The 20,882-nt window shown below is 33.2% G+C and overlaps 1 protein-coding gene across 4 annotated transcripts; it reads left to right on the top strand.

Moving 5' to 3' along the window:
- Nucleotides 1–267: 267 nt before the first annotated feature.
- On the top strand, nt 268–6,947 carry LOC107910368 (ubinuclein-1). 4 transcript variants are annotated; one of them, XM_016838193.2, is made up of 14 exons: nt 325–885; nt 1,152–1,238; nt 1,320–1,412; nt 1,556–1,632; nt 2,084–2,690; nt 3,229–3,328; nt 3,417–3,526; nt 3,657–3,740; nt 4,432–4,563; nt 4,970–5,104; nt 5,207–5,254; nt 5,809–5,910; nt 6,247–6,367; nt 6,459–6,947. In XM_016838193.2, the coding sequence occupies exons 1-14, from the start codon at nt 631–633 to the stop codon at nt 6,470–6,472; spliced, it is 1,965 nt and encodes a 654-aa protein (XP_016693682.1). In that variant the 5' UTR covers nt 325–630; the 3' UTR covers nt 6,473–6,947. The 4 variants fall into 4 exon arrangements, with proteins under 4 accessions (XP_016693680.1, XP_016693682.1, XP_016693681.1 ...); XM_016838192.2 differs by having other exon boundaries at nt 6,247–6,350; XM_016838191.2 differs by having other exon boundaries at nt 268–885; nt 6,247–6,947.
- The last annotated feature ends 13,935 nt before the right edge of the window (nt 6,948–20,882 follow it).

Consider the following 20,882-nt stretch of genomic DNA (forward strand, 5'->3'; position numbering starts at 1 on the left):
TCGCCCTTTAACTCTTTTTTATTAATAAAGTTTGCTGATTTTCGCGATATTAAATTTATAGGCCTCTTGGACATCTGTCTTGTTCTTATTGTAATTTTTATCTTTCAGTGATTGTACTTTATTTGAGACTTTAATCAGTGTTTACTTAAATCTATCTAATACTATCCAAATAAAATATAAAAACATAATTTGAATTTAATTACTGATCGCATATAAGAAGAAACAGGATTTGCTACAAAAAGGACCAAAGATACTCAATTTACTAAACAAGATCACCAAAAGTTCTATTAAAAATACTGATTTTACTATACTAAGTATAAAAAAAATATCATTAAAATACAAAATAAAAGAACTAAATTAAGACTTCAATTTCTACCCAACCTCCAAAAGATTTACCAAAATTACATTATTTCTTATCTCATCTCGAAAAAAAATCCAAAGAAAATATCAGAAACTTAAGTTCCCAATTCTTTTTTCTTTTGAAATTCTCTCGTTGCATTTGATGCATTTGCCTCTCTTTTATGTGATCATCATTAAAAGCAAATCTTGTTAATGTTCTAAACTAGGCCAGCAGCGTCTCTGCTCCCAAATAAATCAACCCACTGGGTTTTACCCGACCCGGAATTGATTATGGAAGATAATAGTGTTGGTGGTGCCGGTGAGCCCTCCGGAGTGGTCGCACCCAAGGTGATGAAGGCTGGTGACCGGCAAGTTTTCACGGTTGAGCTCCGACCAGGAGAGACAACATATGTTTCGTGGAGGAAGCTTGTCAAAGACGCCAACCGGGCCCGTGGATCTTCTGCCGCTTCTGCGTCTGCAGTGGCGGCGCCGGCACCTGAGCTGCCTCCGAATGCCCACCCTAATCTCCAGTCTCGCATCGCTCCTGTAAGAGCCGCTTATTCAATCCCTAATTTTCACTTTTTATTTTTTTCCCTTATTTTTAAAGTTCTTAAAATGCGTAATTACTCCAATTTTGACTTAGTAGTTTTCTTGTAGTTTATTCAATTAATTGTGCTTGAATTTTGTTTTATTGTATATCTGAATGCGTTAGTATTTACTTGGTTCCCTAGAAAATGTGGGAAACTGAAAGAAATTTTGGTAATTGCTTTTTCCCCTTTTCACCCGTTCTTAACCATGTTTGACATTATCAGGGACAAACGACTGAAAAAGAAGAAAAAGACGAGCCAGCCCCAAATCGTTTCAGTGCTGTTATTGAGAAGATTGAACGTCTTTACATGGTATTTATATATTTTATTCTGTTTGCGAGAATTGTGAGCTGCACTTTTAATATGTTAATGTGAAGTGAAATTCTTTTTCAGGGTAAAGATAGCAGTGATGAGGAAGAACTGGATGAGACTCCAGATGATGATCAATATGATACAGAAGACTCTTTTATCGATGATGCCGAGCTGGTAAACACTAAAATCTATTACTTCTATCTTTTATGTGTCTTTTTGGTTTTATGCAACTGTAGTTAGTGCTATTCTTATTGTAACAAGGAGGGCGGAATGTATTTTTATTGGTTCATAATGTTGCTTCATTGTTCGTTATGCAGGATGAGTACTTTGAAGTTGATAATTCAGCTATAAAACATGATGGATTCTTTGTGAATAGGGGAAAATTGGAAAAAATGTGAGTTTCTTTGAATTGTTCTTATTCTGCTTCTTCTCCACCTATTGGTGACAAAGTTTTAGTAAGGATCCTGTTTAGATGCCTATACATATGCATCCTATGGCATAACAGGAGCAACTGTACACCACACATCTCTTATTGGTTAAAGCTGGGTTAATTTATGAGCTACTTTCTGTTAAATAGGCACATATGTGGGTAGAAGATAAAAAATAAAATTGGATTCACAGTTAGGCTGATGACTTCATTTCCTGATAGCATGAATGTTGCAATTTTAGTGGTTGTCACGCCCCCCTTGCACATTTTATTCCATATTAATTTTATGATTCTTTCTAATTACAACGTGGGCTAAGCTTTATTTTACATTACCAAATTCTAGCTTTTAATGTTAAAAGTCCATTAGTAGTGGATTTCTTCTAACTTTGCTTCACTGATTTCTTTTCATTCTTTCAAGAAATGAACCTCCTGTAATACCTAACCAGCAGCCCAAGAAACGGCGAAGAAAAGAGGCTGCAAAACCTCCTAGTGAGAATGATGATGGTCATGTGTCAAATAAACATGCGAAGGCAGCAAAGATGGTTGCAGGGAGGGCTGAACCATCTCTGGGGAAGAATAATTCTAGTTCTCAGAATTTTACTGCAGTAGATGAACAATACAGGGATGGAAAAGTTCTGAATCAATTATCAGTTTCTGGTGTTTCTTCCAAGAAGAAATCTTCTGCGACAAGACTAGCATTGGATTCTTCTTCATATATGAAAGATCCAAATAGTGACACTTCTGCACCTTTGGCAGATGTCAAGGATATTGAGAATTTGAAGATGGGATTTCTGCAGTCAAAAGGTGTTGTCAGTAACAAATTGAAAGATGCAACTGGATCCTCTGATGTTTTGCATCAGAAATACCATGATAAAAGTGATCTCGCTCAATCGAAATCCCAACATGGAAAACTAAGCAGCAATGTTGATAAGCTTGAACAATCAGTTCGACTGAGAGAAAACAATGGCATCCATGACTTGCCAGACATTAATGTTTCTGATGGCATACATGCTATGCATACAGCAGTAAGTTATTCTCTTTAAATCTTCAAACATTTTTTTTAAATAATTTGTTCCATTGGCTGGTTTCTGTTAGTCATAGTTAGTAGCTCCATAACCTAGTTGGAGTTTTGACATGAAGATTGTTTCTGTTAATAACAACCTACAATATCTGAAACACTAGCAATTAAGTGGCTTTTTGTGTATGTATTATGGTAATAGAAAGCTCTAATATAGATTTACATGAGATCTATTCAACTGAAAGATGGTGCTTCTTATTAGCCATAGGTATGGAGACAATAGAAACAATTTTGAGCTAATTTTTTATGGTCCCTCAAATTTCATTTAAATAGTGTGTGGACTATAGGAAACACCCTAGAACGTTCAGGGACCACTTAGACCTCTCTTTGTGAGTGTGTGTGCACCGTGTGTCTTGCAAGAAATTGGAGTAGAGGCTTCTGCTCTGTCCAAATTATTGAACATCACAGAGACATGAGAAACTTGTTTTGCATTAGATATTATTTATCGTTATCATATTGATTTTGGTTTTATGTGTTATGTGCAGAAATCTCCACACATGCTGAGAAAGGATGGTTCTACTCTTAGGCCCAAAAGTTCCGTGCTTGAAAAGGCCATTAGGGAGCTAGAGAAGATAGTTGCAGAATGTAAGTGTGTACGCATCTTGTACAATATAATTATGAATAGTTCCTTCTAAAGTAATATTCCTTTTCCTTCCTGTCTAAAATATCACAGCAAGGCCACCTTCTATGGAAAATCAAGAGGCAGATACTTCATCCCAGGGGATTAAGAGGAGATTGCCTAGAGAAATAAAGCTCAAGCTTGCTAAAGTTGCTAGATTAGCGGTATGAAATTGTTATTGACATGTTTTGTCCTGTAAAGTAACTCATTTTCAGATTGTCAATTTTGTTTCAATGGGGTGATGCCTTCAGGAAGGATTAAGTTTTACCAGTTTCATTTTGATATTTGTGGCAGGCAAGCCAGGGGAAAGTTTCCAAGGAGTTACTAAATCGCCTTATGAGCATCCTTGGTCATTTAATACAGCTAAGAACACTTAAGGTATCTTCCCTTGTTTATGAATGAGTAAAAATTTTCAATCACAATTCCAACATTTTGTACTTAATTAGGTTTTGTAAAAGGCTTGGAATATTACCATGGAGTGCATGCCAACATACCAAAAACACCCAAGCCTAGAAATATTTTCTGTTAAATCTCCCTTTCTACTGACATGGCATTTGCTTTTAGTTCTTGTGATGTGGTTCCTTTTGTTTCAGTGAAGAAACTTTTGTATACCTTGCATTTGACTATTTGTGACCATTGGAATTGCAATTTGGGTGGTTTAAAATGTTGTTGCATATATTTTGGTTTTGAATCATGCAAATAAATTTGTGAGATCATGAAGACATTTTTTGCTTGTGGTTAAAATCCATGTTCTTTAGGCAGCCCATTTTAGAACCATTGCTGCTTGAGAGACTGTTTGTTGGCTGTCAAATATGTGATGAATATTTCTGAATTTTGGAAGGATTCCTTTGCTTTTATTATCTCCATGCCTTGAAATGCAGAACTGGTAAAAGAATATTGAACAGTGCAAAACCGTATACACATTCTGTGCATTATTATATATTTTATTTATGAGAGATTAGATCCTTGTGTTTGCTCTTGATTATCCTTTCCAATAAATTCGTTTTACCAATTTGAATCACCTTTGTCAACTACTCATCTACGAATTTTGAGACTATTTTGGATGCAGAGGAACCTAAAAATCATGATTAATATGGGTGTGTCACCAACAGCAAAGCAAGAAAAAGATGCTAGATTTCAACAGATCAAGAAGGAAGCCATTGAGATGATAAAGACAAGAATTCCTTCTTTTGAGACAAAGGTTCGTCATCATTTTTATGAATTTTACTTTATTTCATTTTCTTTATCCTTTCTTAGTTGCTCCTGATTTAACAGTCTTTTACCTTTTTTTTCCCTCTCTGTAATAAATATTGCTTTTATTTGGCTTTTCTTATGATCAAAAGCACCAAAAAAAAAAAAAAATATAAAATCCGACACTGTTCCATGTAGAGCCTGCGACTTTGCCCGCATTTACTTCATTTTGTATCCTTATTTTGAATATTCTTTTCTAGATTCTTCTTCATTGTAGATTCCATGACTATTCTTATCTCTCCATCCTGGTATATAAGATCATGGGTTTTTATCTTGTTCATAGTACTCTTATCTTATCAACTGAAGTTAGAAAATTTTTCCATTCTTGATGAAAAAAATGCTTAATTGTTTTTCAGATATTGGAGCCACAAGCTAGAGCTACTGATGATTTTCAAGAAATTGGTTCCGAAGAAAGAACGTTTAGAAGAAAATTTAACATGGACGCACCGATGGAGAACAAGATTTGTGAACTTTATGACCTCTATGTTGATGTAATCACATGTCCTATTTTGACCTTCGACAAAATTCATCTGGGGAAAATCTTATTCGTAATGGATCTGATCTTTGCATTTCTATCGTTTTATTTCCTGCAGGGATTAGATGAAGATGCTGGTGCGCAAATCAGAAAGTTTTATGTAGAGGTTGGGAACTTATCAATTCTTTCTCTACTCTCAAAGCTACTGTAATCATAACAGAAATCTTTATATTGCTGGCTTTAGGTGTCTGAATGTGGACAAATATGTCTCTGCAATTATTGTTTCATGATAGCTTTTGATAGTATCATTTTCTTGCCATTTGGATGAGAGTCGTGCATGAGACTACTCTGTCTCTTTCTCTTTGACTAACCTTTTCTCTTCTGTTTTTCCCTATCTCTTTTCTTTTTGTACAATTACACTCTATTCCCATTATTTATACCTAAAAGATGCCTTAAAATTATTGCTCGTTGCACAACAGAATTAATTCTACATTGTTACTATTGTTCTTTTTCAAATAATTTTAATTGATCTTGTAGTTTTTGTGGCACTCATATCTTGCTGTCAACCTTAAACGGTCTTTCGTTCTTTGTTTAGATCATGTTCCTTTTGCTTTTAGTTTGTTAGTGATAAAGCTATTGATTATTGTTCCTAATGCTTGACTATGGTTCTACTTTTTCTGTTATATTTTCATCTTACATTTGGAGTTCATCTTTGAACAGCTTGCACAGCTCTGGCCAGATGGTATGATGAACAACCATGAGATTAAACATGCAATTTGTAGGGCGAAAGAAAGGCGGAGAGCAAGATACAATAGACGCAAGGTATGCACACTTCTGGTCATTTTGCCCTCGTTTCGGTATATATACTTTAACTGGTGTGCATAAGTTTTCAATTTAAGTGGCAAGTCTTCTGCAGACTAAATGCAATCCATCTCAAAGCTTTATGTACTCGTGAGCTTTGAAGTTTCCTTAGGCTTGAGCCCATTTTTGCTATTATTGTTAGGGTTTTGATTCTCAGATGAACTAGTACCAGCTGTACCTGCCAGTTGATGGGTCTCTGATTTATTGATTGTTGGTTTCCATTCTCCTTTTGTCTGATTTCTCTCAGGTTGATTGATGTTTGCTTATTGTGTTCAATTTTTTGGTCATTTTTAAAAGGATCAAGAGAAAATGAGGAGGGAAAAGATGTTGACACTAGGACCGGAGGAGAGTGTTCGAGTGGACTCTGCCTCAAGTGCACAATCGCAGCACACACGAGAGAGGTCGGGTAGTGATTCCGGTACTCAAGCTTTACTTTCAACTAATACATCGACTTCGCACACAACTGCAGCTGCTGCTGTTCCGGTTCTGAGTCCAACAAATGATTCCAGTTTTGACAGAGTAAAACAGGATAAATTAAAGGGGATTTCAAGCAGTGCCATGGACGATGAAATGAAGGTGGCAGTAGCCTCACTGCCAAAGAAAAAGGTAAAAAGGAAACCAGAAATGCAGTTGGATGAATCTTATATGCGGCCAGAAAAGTTACCTCCGCAACAGGGCAGCAACGACCGAAACAAGTCCATCAAATAGCCTATGAATCTTCTTGCGAAATCAAACCCTCCAGCTAACATAAACACTCACATTCTCAGCTTTTTAATTTTAATTTTATTTACATTGCGGAGAGCTTCATTGTTTCTGAGTTCCATTTTTTGTAATTAAATATTTTTCCTCAATAACTGGTGTTAAAAAGGAGAGCGAAAAGGTTGTAATATTCTCCTGCACATGTAATTTTCTAGGCTTAGGCAACTCTTCTTTTAGCTTTTACTTTTTTAGATTTCTCAACTTTACTAGTTTAAATTTTTATGTTTTCATTGCATCCATAAAGTTCTTAATATTTTAATTAAATTTGATATTTAATCTTTTAAAAAGACAACAGAGTGCTGCATTGTCTTTTTAGTTAAACATTACACAAATTTAAGCATTTATTCGCATGGAACAGTTCTTTCTTTAATTTTATTTAGTTATACTATTTATATTGATGAAGTCTTGAGTGAGTTATTATTAGTTAATAGGATGTGCAATTAATTAAAAAAAAAATCAAAACTTTCAGAAACAGCAAACTTTATTACAAAGGTATCTATATATTTCACTAATTTTATAGTTTTTAATTAAATAATTATAACTTTAAAAAAAATTCAAAACGAATTAATGGTTAAGATAAAGTGCCGCTCAATCCTTGTCGTTAAATTTAATATATTTTTATATTTTTTCTGCTCATTAGATACTTTTACCTTTTCTTACCTTTAAACTTATGTAAATACAATAAGAAATTAACCTGTCTCATGAACTTGAAAGCGTTATTAATATCACATCATGGTGGTATCAAATATATTATTTATAATATATAAAGGGTTAGTATTTGATATATTAGTAATGTACTTTTTTTATTCTACAAATAGTTGTAGAAAATTGTTGTCTTTTTTTATAATATTTTACTATAGATACTTGTCAATCCCTGATCCTATTTGTGGAGTCTAAAAACACTACTGACAATGTACTAAATATTATTTTTGTTAACTTACTGAAAGAAAAATAAGATGATGAGTGCATTGATTCATAATACAAGAGCCTATTTATATAGGCTTTTACATAACAGAAAAACTAAAATTTAGGCACTAACAAAATAAAACTCACAAAAGGACTCTTAACAACTAGAGAAAAAATCTAAACAAAATAAACCCATAATTTTCAGCCACTAAATCCTTGATGTGTAGCAACTACTTGCCTAGAAACGAGGAAAACAATCTGATTTTATTAACAATCCCTCCTCTAAACTGAAAAACTCCTTAAACTTCAGTTTACTGGTGCCATTCTTCAAACAGGATCTTCCAAAGTGCAAACTCCCATTAACCTCCTCAAATTTTGGAAGGAAAACAATTTGAGAGGTTTGGTGAATATGTCAGCCAGTTGATCTTCACTATTGCAGTACTTGAGATCAATTACCCCATCATTGTTAAGATCTCTAAAAAAAAATAGTACTTTACATTAATATGCTTGCTTCTACCATGTAATACTGGATCTTTTGAGAGTTTGATAGCTGAATTGTTGTCACAGAAAATTGTTGTAGCTTCCATTCTCTTGAACTTTAGCTCCTCCAAGATTTTCCTCAGCCAAATAGCTTGACAAGCACAGGCTATTGTAGCAACAAATTCAGCTTCAGTCATTGACAAAGGAACAATGGATTATTTCTTGGATGACCATGAAACAACTTTGATTCTCATCATGAAAACATAACCTGAAGTGCTTTTTCCATTATCCAGATCTCTTGCAAAGTCACTGTTAGTGAACCCAAATAAATATGAAATTTCTCCTTTTCTGTAAAACAACCCAAAATCCTTGGTTCCTTACAATAATGAATGACTCTCTTGATTGCCAATAAATGCATCTCAGTAGGATTCTCCATAAACCTACTAATCAAACTTACAGAATACATTATTTCAGGTCTTGTACCAGTCATGTACATTAAGCTGCCAATGATTTGCTTATAAAGAGTACCGTTCACTTTCTTTCCCTCTTTTCTCAACTTTAAACCAAACTCAATGGGGGTGCTTGCTGGATTGCAATCCTTCATATCAAACCTGTTCAAAATATCTTGAACATATTTCCTTTGAGAAATAAATATTCCATCAGCTAATTGCACTACTTCTATGCCTAGAAAATAATGCATCATACCAAGATCTGACATTTCAAACTCAATCATCATAGACTTCTTAAAATCATTAAACATGGAACTATAGTTTCTAGTGAAAATAAGATCATCAACATATAAACTCACAATAAGCATTTTCTCTTCATCACACTTTTAATAAAAAGAGTAAACTCATAAGGACACTTGGTAAAACCAACTTTCAAGAAATAAGCTTCAATTCGACTATACCAGGCACGTGGGGCTTGTTTCAATCCATATAAAGAATTTTTTAGTTTATAAACCTTATTTTCACTTTTATGTTTAACATAACCAGCAGGTTTTTCAATAAATACCTACTCTTGAAGCTTACCATGTAAAAATGCCGACTTCACATCTAATTGGAAGATAGGCTAAGAGTACTGGGCTGCAAGCGAAATCACAAATCTGATTGTATCATGCCTTGCAACAAGAGCAAAGACTTCTTTATAATCTACCCCAAACTCTTGCTTATAACCTTTGGCTACCAAGTGTGCCTTATACTTGTCAACTTCTCCATTCTCCTTCAACTTTGTCTTGTACACCCATTTGACACCAATTATCTTGTGCCCTTCTGGAAGCTCAATCAACTCCCATGTATCATTCCTTTCTATAGCTGCAATCTCTTCATCCATTGCCTTTCTCCATTTTGACTCATTTACAACACTTTCAAATGTTGTTGGATCACAATCCGCAAATAAGGCAAAGTGGATGATTGGATCTTCAGTCTGACCAATGTCAGTTACCTCAAAATCTCCCATCCAAGCTAGTCTTCGTCGAATACGACTGGGACAAGGTTTGGTTACTTCTACTTCGGTGGTTGTTGGAGCTTCATTTGGTGAACTCTCAAGCTCAAGTGTTACTTGAGTCTACTAATCTAAAGGTTGATACCTTTCATATTCAATTTCTGTGTTGACAAAGGTTTGAGAAGGTTGCTGGTCATTCCAATTCCAAGTGTTCTCCTCATAAAAAATTACATCGCTGCTAATCACAATTTTCTCTATTAAAGGATTAAACAATTTATATGTTTTAGATGTTTCACTTACACCTAGAAAGACACATTTCTCTCCATTGTTATCAAGTTTCTTTCTTTTTGCATCTGGAACATGTGTATAAGCTATGCAACCAAAAATTCTGAAGTGATCTACCGTTAGTCTTCTTCCACTCCAAGCTTCTTCAGGTGTCATGTTTTGAATAGCAAAAGTTGGGCTTTTGTTCAAGACATGGATGCTCCAATTTACTGCTTCTGGATAAAATCGTTTTGGGACCCTTCCACTAGTAAGCATGCTCCTCACCATATTAAGTATGATTCTATTTTTCCTTTTCGATACACTATTTTGTTAGGGGTATATACAGTGGTAAGCTCTTTTCGAATGCCATGACTTCACAAAATGCTCCAAATTCCTTAGAGTAATACTCTCCACCACGGTCAGTGCAAAGAGCTTGAATGGTTTTCTTGGTTTCATTTTCAACAAGTGCCTTGAAGCTAGTAAGTGCACTAAATGCTTCTGATTTCTCTTGCAAGAAGCAAACCCACCTTTTTTTGGGAATAAACATTAATGAAAGTAAGGAAATAATTTTTACCTCCATTAGATGATGGTTTTATTGGCCCACAAATATCTGAATGAACCAATTCCAGCACACGTTTTGCTCTCCAAGACTTTCCTTTGGGAAATTGTTCATGATGTTGTTTGCCAACAACACAATCTTCAGACACCTGGGATGGAATGACAATCTCTTTTTGATTAAGAGTCTTTAAACCTCCAAAATTAAGATGACTATAGCGGAAATGCCAAAGCCACGTGTTGCCCTTCAGTTTAACCATCAAGCAAGGTTGAACACAATTAATCACCAATGGAACAACCTGTTGGAACTCATAAGAACCACTACAATAGCACCTCTAGAAGGATCATAAATTTCACAAACATCTTTTGATATCGTAATTACATATTCTTTTTCTTGCAATTGACCAGTACTTAAAAAATTACCTTTTAAAGTAAGCACAAAAAAAACATTGAAAATTGTTTCTACAAAACCATTCTTGGTTCTTAAACTAATATCACCCTTTCCCACTACATCAACAATAGATTTATCTCCAAAAGACACAAAAGTATGAAAGTCTTCATTTAGATAAGAGAAAGAAGACTTAGTACCACAAATGTGGTCGCTACAGCCCGTATCCACACACCATAAACATGAGTTCTGCGACTCCTCCTACTAGTTATGAACTACCATCAACAAGGTTTCAACTTCTTCTTTTTCTACAAGTGTTGACTTTTGTCCCTTTTCCTTATCATTAGACAGATTAGTATGACATTTAGAACGATAATGACCAAACCTGTGACATCTAAAAAATTCTACCTTTGACCTATCAAATTGTTGATCCCGTTGTTTGCCTTTATCATTTGGTTTGGCATTCCTGCCACCATATTTATTCCAACTGTCTCTTCTACCTTTTCCCCTTCCTCGACCTTTGCCTCTTCCTCTGAAAGAATGAGTTGAAGCTTTCAAAGCCTGCTATATTGAGGTAGAAGTTCTATTCATCTTTTGCTCATGGACCAACAAGGAGCTCTGAAGTTCATCAAGGGTGAGTGCATTAATATCCTTGGATTCTTTAATTGAGCAGACAACATAATCATACTTTGGTGATAAATACCACATTATCTTCTCAACAATGGCTGTGTCATTCATCTTCTCACCATGAAATCATATATTATTCTCGATTCCCATGGTTCGTGCACAATAGTCTGTAATACACTCACTATCCTTCATCTGAAAAACCTCAAAGTCCCTCTGTAGGGTCTGAAGTTGTGCACACTTCACTTTGGAAGAAACTTGATATTTTACCTTCATAGAGTCCCAAATTTCCTTGGAAGTTTCTTTGCAAAGAATGGTTTCCAGAATCGAACAACCAATAGCTTGAAATAAGTAATTCTTTACTTTCAAATCTTTCAGCTTCAGCCCATCTAGGTCATTTGGCTGTGCTTCTGTAAACCTTTGTCCATCTGTTGGTGCTACTACACCAAGTTCAATGACCTGTCAATACTCCTTAGACCGTAAGAAGTTCTCCATCAGCATGCTCCAATGGTCATAGTGACCATCAAAACATGGAATAGCTGGCTGCACAAAATTTTCATAAGCCATAGGAAGGACCATAAACTTTTTCCTCTCTCCAAAAACACTATTCTTTTAACCAACTCTGACACCACTGTTAACTTACTGAAAGAGATAACAACAAGATGAAGATAATAAGGAAAGGGAATAGCCTATTTATATAGGCTTTTACATAACATAAAAACTAAAAATTAGGTATTAACAAAATAAAACTCACAAAGGACTCTTAATAACTAGAGAAAAAATTTAAACAAAATAAACCCATAATTTTCAACCACTAAATCCTTGATGTGCAGCAACTACTTGCCTAGAAACAAGGAAAACAATTAGATTTTATTAACAGTTTTAAATGAAAAAATAATTTTTTAGCTTATATTTTAAATAAATTTGAGATTATATATTTATAAATTACATTTTAAATACCTTAATTGATCAGGTTGCCTCTTATCATTATTTAATAATGCGCTGAAGTAAATCCAAATCAATTCTACTTCCTTTAAATTAATCCTTCAAAAATAAGAGATGACATTTTCTTAAAATTCACATTTATTATTGCAAATATACCCTTTGGTTTCCAAAGTGATTGGCTACAAGCTTGAGAGAATCCTCGATACAAACTCTGTTAATGAAGCTATTTATAACCATTTGCTATTTGTTTGTTTTCGAGGAAGGAGTTTGACTATTTACTTCACTATCATTTATGCTAGTCTTTGATCAACGTAAGAGGAAAATGTTGTGTTGGTGTATGTTGAAACATTTTTAAAATATATATAGTGTTTCAATAGTTGAAAATGAAAAATTGCAACTTTTAGTCAAGAGTTGTCACTATTCATAGTGATAAATTATGTCTCTTGAATACCAAAAGTTATGTCACTTGGTTATTGACCAAGAGTTGTTATTATTCATAGTGATTTGTTATGTATCTTGTTGTAAAAATTTATGCCATTTAATTATTAATAAAGAGTCATATTTCATTTATTTGGTACACTAGAAAGATATCAAAGTTTCTTTTTATTCTCCCTCATCTTCTAGTATTATTATATTGTCCTCTAAGGAATTATTGCAAAAACTCTTTATGAAAATTGATATTCTTGCTATGCTCCGCTCAATGACCAGTGGATTTTTTTTGTCGGTGTAAAACAACGATAGTTATTGGGCTCCATTGTATCCTCGGGGTTCATTTGTCTGTAACTCTTTTGCACACCAAAATATAGGTGGGGTGAATAGAACCTTAAAGAAAGTGACATTGTTATATGCCTTGAAGCCGTCGTTAATTTCTTATAAGTTTATTTTTATCTCTACACACTAACAATTTTAAGGTTCTGTATTTACATATTTATGAGAAATTAAAGAAGACATGTCATTTTCTAAATATTCACATGGCACTACAAATTTGGTACTATTAGGAAGGCTATTGACAATGAAACAACATTGAGGTAGCAATCTTGTCAAATTTTGATTTTGAAGAAATCTTTATCGCTAAGAAAGGTATGTCAAATTTGTTGTTTTACTCATGTTGCATGAATAAGATTTCAACAATTAAGTTAAAATGGATGAAATGAAATGAAAATGGATGGAATGCATGGATGAAATGAAAATGCATGGTTAGGAAAGGATCTATTAATAAAGAAATATTTTTATTTTGAATGGTGATAACATTGTTCAAACATTAGCTGAACAAGCTTCTATCCAGTAGAAGCATTATGATCAATCAGGAGAGTCTTCCCAAACCAAAAAGTTATGTTATTGAATCTAACAATTACTTTTAAAATGTTAGGTATTTCTTCAAATAAAAAAGTGCAACTTGGAAAGTGATGTTTTAAAAAGCCACTTAAGCACTTATTGTTGCATTATAAATAGACAATAAGTTTGAAGAATTGAAATTCAATTCATTCCATCCAATTTGTGAGTGGAACCTTTTAGTACAAAAAATATTCTTTCTTTTTCAGGATATATATTTAACTTGAGATATAAAGTTATTTATTTTATTCAAATCATGATACTAATAGTAGCAGATTTGTATGTTATTCATGAGACATTATTCTGAGTATATTCATTGCTAAATGATACATTGAATCTAAGTTTATAGATGACCATAAAATATGAGTTATCTTGGTTGATTTAAAATAACCATAAGCTAAATGGTATATGATTGCACATGCTTTAGTCTATGTTATAAATGTTGTAACACCCCTTACTCGAGACCGTTGCCGGAGTCGAGCACGAGGCATTACTTAGCTTATCTTACTAATTTGGAGCATAAAAACTTGTTTTGAAAATTAATTTCACTATTTACAGCAAATCTATCTAATCGCGCAGCAGTTACTAAATTGATTATAATTCAAGCTACGGGACTCAAAATTTAATTCTGTAATTTTCACTGAAAGTAAACTCATATATCTTCCTACCATAAAATTTTTAGAATTTTTGGTTTAGCCAATTAGTACAGTTTATTAGTTAAAGTCTCCTCTATTTCACGACTTAACTGTCCTAACCTCTTACCACTAAAAATAAGTTTTCTCACTATAGGATTTTCATGTAAAGTTCTTACTTGTTTCTACAGAAAATAAACTCAATAAGGAATCTAGACATATAAAATATAACTCATAAACATTTTTTTTACAATTTTTAATGATTTTCTAAACTCAGAACAAGGGGACTCCAAAAACAGATCTGACATTGTCTCACTAAAATTCACATATATCCAAATATAAAATTTCTTTTGTTAAACCATTAACTTTCCATGAAAATAGACTCAATAAGATTTCAATATATATATCATTAACCTTCTAAATCATTATATACTATCCTAGGTGATTTTTCAAAGTCAAGTCACTGTTGCTGCTTGAAATCTGTTTCTTTGCAAATTTTACCCTTTCATGATTTCTATGCGTGATTTATCACCTAGACATTTGCAATAACAAACACCTTCATACTTAGCCATATTTAACAACCAGTCATCATCAAATACTTACATAATATTCTTTAGCAAAATCATAAATACAACATTCAAAATAACTAAGTCCCTATACATGCCATAACCCAAACATGGTTCATCATAAAATACCGAGTTGTTGTGGTTGATAGTGTGGACGATCTTTGCCTTCTTTAGGATCCTTGAAGTAGCTTTGCAATACTATAAGAGAAAGAGAAATAAAAGAAGTAAGCATAAAGCTTAGTAAGTTTACTAGCAAATAAATAACAACATTAAACACAAATAATTAAACTCAAGTGTCAATATCTCTAGTTTACTCTTTAGTTAATCTCATTCTAGTTCTCTTGCTTGTTTACTTAGTATACTTGTGTGCATAACTTACTCTTCTCTTGCTACATCGTTGAACATCAATTGTTAATTTAATAAATTCTTAACTCCTATAACTCACCTGAGCTTGCCATTTTTGCTTTTAACTGAACTTTCATGTACATGATTCGTTTACTAGCCCGTTGAGCCACATTGGAATAATAAGGATACTTGTGTCTCTTCTGATCATAACATGCCAAAGCCATGTCCTAGACATGGTCTTACGGGGGACCTCTCATCTCGGTGCCAACGCCATGTCCCAGACATGGTCTTACATGGGACCTCGCATGATCTCAAGGATGCCAATGCCATGTCCCAAACATGGTCTTACATGAGATCTCTTTACCCAAATGTCATGACATTCGTATCCAGTACTTTCCTTATGTATCAACGAGACTTTTTAATATTAAATTCTTTATCATTTTATACTTGAATCAACATCAAATAAATTCATGGAATAAATTCATAGTTTCAGGAAAATGGAAGCATTAGTAATAATTATTGAAATATTGCATTTATTTACCGTAAACTTATCTCGGTACCAAATATAGCCCAATTCACTAACTTAGTCTTCAACTCTATTCTTCCCTTTGTCTAACCTCGAGTTTCATTCTTCTTGATCTAAAATAGAAAATTTAACTCATTTAATACTCAAATTTATCAAAACAGCCCTCGAATCTAACTTTGGCAAAATTACAATTTTGCCCCTAAACTTTTACATAATTACATTTTTGCCCCATGGCTCGGAAATTAAACTTCATCTATTATTATTATGTTTTATAACATGCTGAACATTTTTATCTTCTATGGCAACATCAAATTCTCACTCTAACATGTACTTGTGAACATTAGGTATTTTACCGATTATGGAGTTTTACTCGTTTTCGCTTAAAATCGACTAGCAAAAATTGTTTAACATAATTTCTAGCTTCATATTCTTCCTTAAAACATCAAAACAAACAGTTTTCACCTATGGGTATTTTTTCAAATAAAAACCCTAGGTTAAATTATTGCTAGAAATAACTAAATTAAGTTACTAGGATCTCAAAAACGTAAAGAGTATTAAAAACGAGGCTTAGAATCACTTACTATGAAGATTGGAACCTTGAAAAACCCTAAATATGGCTTCCTCCTTGATTATTTCGTTCAATATGGAGAAGATGATATTTTTGGCCATCTTTTTCCCTTTTTAATTCTTTTTATTACTAGATTACCAAATTGCCCCTAACTTAAAAATTTCCTATTTCACTTATCTCATGTCCATTTTTGTCTACCAACTTAACCAATGGTATAATTACCATATAAGGACCTCCAATTTAAAGTTTCATAACAATTGGACACCTCTAACATGTAGAACTCAACTTTTGCACTTTTTACAATTTAGTCCTTTTGACTAAATTAAGTGCCCAAACGTCGAAATTTTCAAACAAAATTTTCATGAAATCATTTTGTGAAATCGTATACCATAAAAATATAAGAAAAATAAAATTTTCCTCATCAGATTTGTGGTCCCGAAACCACTGTTCCGATAACCTTGAATTTAAGCCATTACAAATGTTGGACTAGAAGTGGTTTTGACTAGAAAATAAATGTCATATGTAATATGCATGGTTTATAACGATCCCTCGTTGAGCGGTCTAGGTTGCATTTTGATGCAAGACGAAAAAGTAATTACGTATGCGTCTTGCCAGCTAAAAATACATGAACGTAACTATTCAACGCACGATTTAAAGACATTATTTATATGGTAAAAAATGTCTTATTTATACCGATCAAAAAAGTCTTAAATAGATCTTAACCCAAAAGGATTTGAATTTTAGATAGCGTAGTTGGATTGAACTTCTAAAATATTACGATTACGTTGTTGATTATCACCTTGGTAAAGCTAACATTGTAGCTGACGCATTGAGCAAAAAGATGATAGTTGAATTGTAGACGATGTTCGCTCAACTCAATATTAGCAGTGATGGTAGTTTGTTGGCCGAATTGAAAATTAAACCTGTGTTGTTCGAACAAATCAGAGAGGCACACATTGTTGATGCCAAGTTGTCAGGGGAAAAGGAATTGGTTCAGCATTATATAGTAGAAAACTTTAGTATTGATAATCGTGGTTATTTGAGGTTTCGTAATCGAATCTGTGTTCCAAATTTTGTCGAATTAAAAGAGTTAATACTTTGCGAAGCCCACGATAGCCCCTTTGCTATGCACCTTGGCGGAACGAAAATGTGTCATGACTTAGGAGAAGTGTATTGGTGCCCAGTATGAAAAAAGAGATAGTCGAGTTTGTGTCTAGATGTTTGACATGTCAGCGAGTTAATGTGGAACATCAGGTTCCTACTAGACTTCTTCAACCTATCTCGATTCTTGAATGGAAATGGGAGTGTATAACAATGGATTTCATGATAGGGTTACTGCTATCTTCGAGCAAAAGAAATGCTATTTGGGTGATAGTTGACCACCTAACAAAGTCAGCTCATTTTCTTTCTATTAGAATTGACTAGTCACTTTCAAAACTAGCTGAGGTGAACATTCGAGAAATAGTCAGATTGCACATCGTACCTATGTCTATTATTTTCGATCGGGATCCCTGATTCACCTTAAGATGTTGGAGAGAATTAGATGAATCTTTAGGTACGAGACTAATTTCAGCACTGCTTTTCACCTGCAGACAGATGAACAATCGAAACAAGTTATTCAGATCTTGGAAGATATGATTCGAGCTTGTGTAATTTATTTTGAATCAGGCTAGGAATGTTATCTATTGTTAGCTGAATTTGTGTATAATAATAGTTTCCAATCAAGTATTCAAATGGCTCCATATGAAGCATTATATGGTCGAAGGTGTCGAATTCCTATTTGTTGGTCGGATTTGAGCGAAAGAAAAGTTGCTGGGTCGAAATTGATTCAGGAAATAGAAGATATAGTTAAAGTGATCAGAGATAGATTGAAAACAACTTTCGATAGACAGAAATCATGCGTGAACCTAAAACATCGAGATATATAGTTTGTTGTGGGTGATATATTATTTCTAAAGGTATCTCCGTGGAAGAAAGCTTTTGTGATTCGGCCGAAAAGGAAAATTGAGTCCTCGATTTATAGGACAGTATGAAATCATCGAAAGGGTTAGACTAGTTGCATATCAGTTGGCATTACTAGAAAAGTTACAAAAAATATATGACATTTTTCATGTATCGCTTCTTAGAAGATATCGATCGGTTCTGCCTCATGTCATTTTGACGGAAGAAATTGAAATTCAACTTGAGTTGTCTTACGAGGAAGAACTGATTGAAATTTTAGCTCACAAGGTAAAAGAATTACAAATTAAATGCATTTCACTCGTGAAATTCTTGTGGCATAGCCATAGTGTGGAAGAAGTGACCTGGGAACTGGAGAAGACGATAAGATCTTAGTATTCCCACCTCTTTTCAGGTAAATTTCGGGGACAAAATTTCTTAAGGGGGAATTAAAACATCCTGAAAGTCAGTAGTGTGGGAAAGTGTGGTTCTCAAATCCTATTTCTATAAAATGGACTCGTAAATATCTTTATTAAATATTTACGTAGTGATATGTAAAGTGAATTGGATTTCAGATTTTGTCAAATTAGTGCTTAATTAAGGCTTAGGGACTAAATTGTAAAAAATTAAAAGTTCAATTCTTAAGGAATCTTTAATAAGAATACAAAGTAAGGGGCTTATATAGTAATTATGCCTTAGGACTTTATTGGTCGATTTCTAATTGTGGTTATAATAAATTTTTTTGTTTAATTAATGTATAAAATAACATTAAAGTAAATTAAAATTAAACCATTTGTAATAAAAATAAATTTAGTGGAAAACCACAACATTTCCTTTCATCTATTCATGTAAAAACCGAACATAAACATAGAAGAAGAGAAGAAGAAGAATGGCTAAGGTTTTCAAGGTTTAAATCTTCAAATTGGTTTGTGCAATTTAGTCATTTTCTTGTAATTTTTATGTTTTCAGAATCCCAGGAGCTTAAGCTAGCTGACCCATGCCGTATTTTTTGATAGTGTTAAAGATTGAGAAAGTTGCCAGTGATGAATAGTTGAATGTTTACGGGGTTAATTTAATAGATTTTAAGTTAGATTTGAAAAAAGACTAAATTGTAAAGTCAATTGATGGTTTTTTTCAATAGGGATTAAAGTGCACAAATTTCAAAATTTCTGTTAAAAATGAGAAATAGGAAGTCTTAGAAGGACTAAAGTGAAAATAATTTGACAATACGGGTTCTAAATTAAAAGACATGTTAGTCCAAATTTTAGGGACTAAATTGAATAAAATGCAAAAGTTACATGAATTAGCAATTCAATGTGAAATTGTTTGTGTCCTGATAATTTTGTATGTTTGTTTTAATTTGCAGCTAATGTCGACCCAGATCTTTAAAAAATAAGAGAGGAAAAGATAAAGTTGTCGACGAATAGCTTGTAGTTTACGGTTTGTGTTTCTATAATCCGAACTATCTCAATTGTTGCATTTTTGTATTGCAAGTGTGGCAAGTTCATATGGTGAATTATATTTGATTCAATGAGTTGAAATGATGTGATTGAATTGGTTATTTGTATTAATTACTAAATTGAATAGGTTTAGAAATGTTAGATATTATTTGAAATGTGAAATTGTGCTAATGTTGTGATGAACTATGCTGTTATAAATGAGAATTATGGATTGGATGATTATGATTATGGTATTGAAATGAATAATTGATTATAAATGAATGTGAGAAATTGTTACCCTATTAACTGTTTGGGCAGGGTCGGGTATAATTGACATGCCATAGGATAGGAAGAGTTCAGGGTTATACGACTACGTGTCGAGGAGTGCTGGGCACCCCATTTTTTGTGCATACCGACTAGTGTTGGGCACTTCTATTTTTTGGTTTTTACCGACCAACACAAGACATAACTTTTTATTTCAGATTTATCTAATAGGCACTGGATGCTAAATTGGTGTGTTGATTGGATTCACATATCCGTTTAAGTCCGAGTTATGTTAATAGGAAAGTAAACATGTAAATTGAAATAATGATATGTGAAACAAATAGAAATAAACATGAATATGATCTTGAATGCTTACAATGGAAATTGAAATGGGATGAGATATTAATGCTTGATATTTCAATGGATATAAAATGGAAGTGTGATATGCATAGTAATGCCTTCTGTTGAAGTTGGACAATAAAGCTATGAAATAGAAAAGTTTACATGATAGTTTGCATAATATTAATTATTTTTATCTTATGCATTTGAATGAATTGCATTATGTTTTAATGTTCAGATTATAGAAATACCACTGAGTAGACTCAACGTACGGTTTTTTTTTCGTGCGCAAGTTAGGTACTTTTTAATTCAATCATCAACTTCAGCATCCAACAACAATTCTGGACTCAAGTGTTGGTGATAGTTTATTTTGGTCATGGCTAAGGAGCCATTGGGTAAACAATGTTTATCTTGGAATTTTTTTTTGTATTTTGAGAACCTTGTGCATATGCTTATATATATATAAATGAGTTATGGCAATGTTGTCTTGTTGAATTGGTTGGTGTTTTTTGATAAATGCTAAAGGTAACATGTTTAAACCTCTTCTTAACATATTTTTGGGTGATCATTCGATGTTAATTATGAATTTTATCTCTTAATCCTTTAAATTCATGTTTAAT

Source organism: Gossypium hirsutum, chromosome D02 (assembly GCF_007990345.1).
Source record: "Gossypium hirsutum isolate 1008001.06 chromosome D02, Gossypium_hirsutum_v2.1, whole genome shotgun sequence".
Classification (NCBI taxonomy): Eukaryota; Viridiplantae; Streptophyta; class Magnoliopsida; order Malvales; family Malvaceae; genus Gossypium; species Gossypium hirsutum.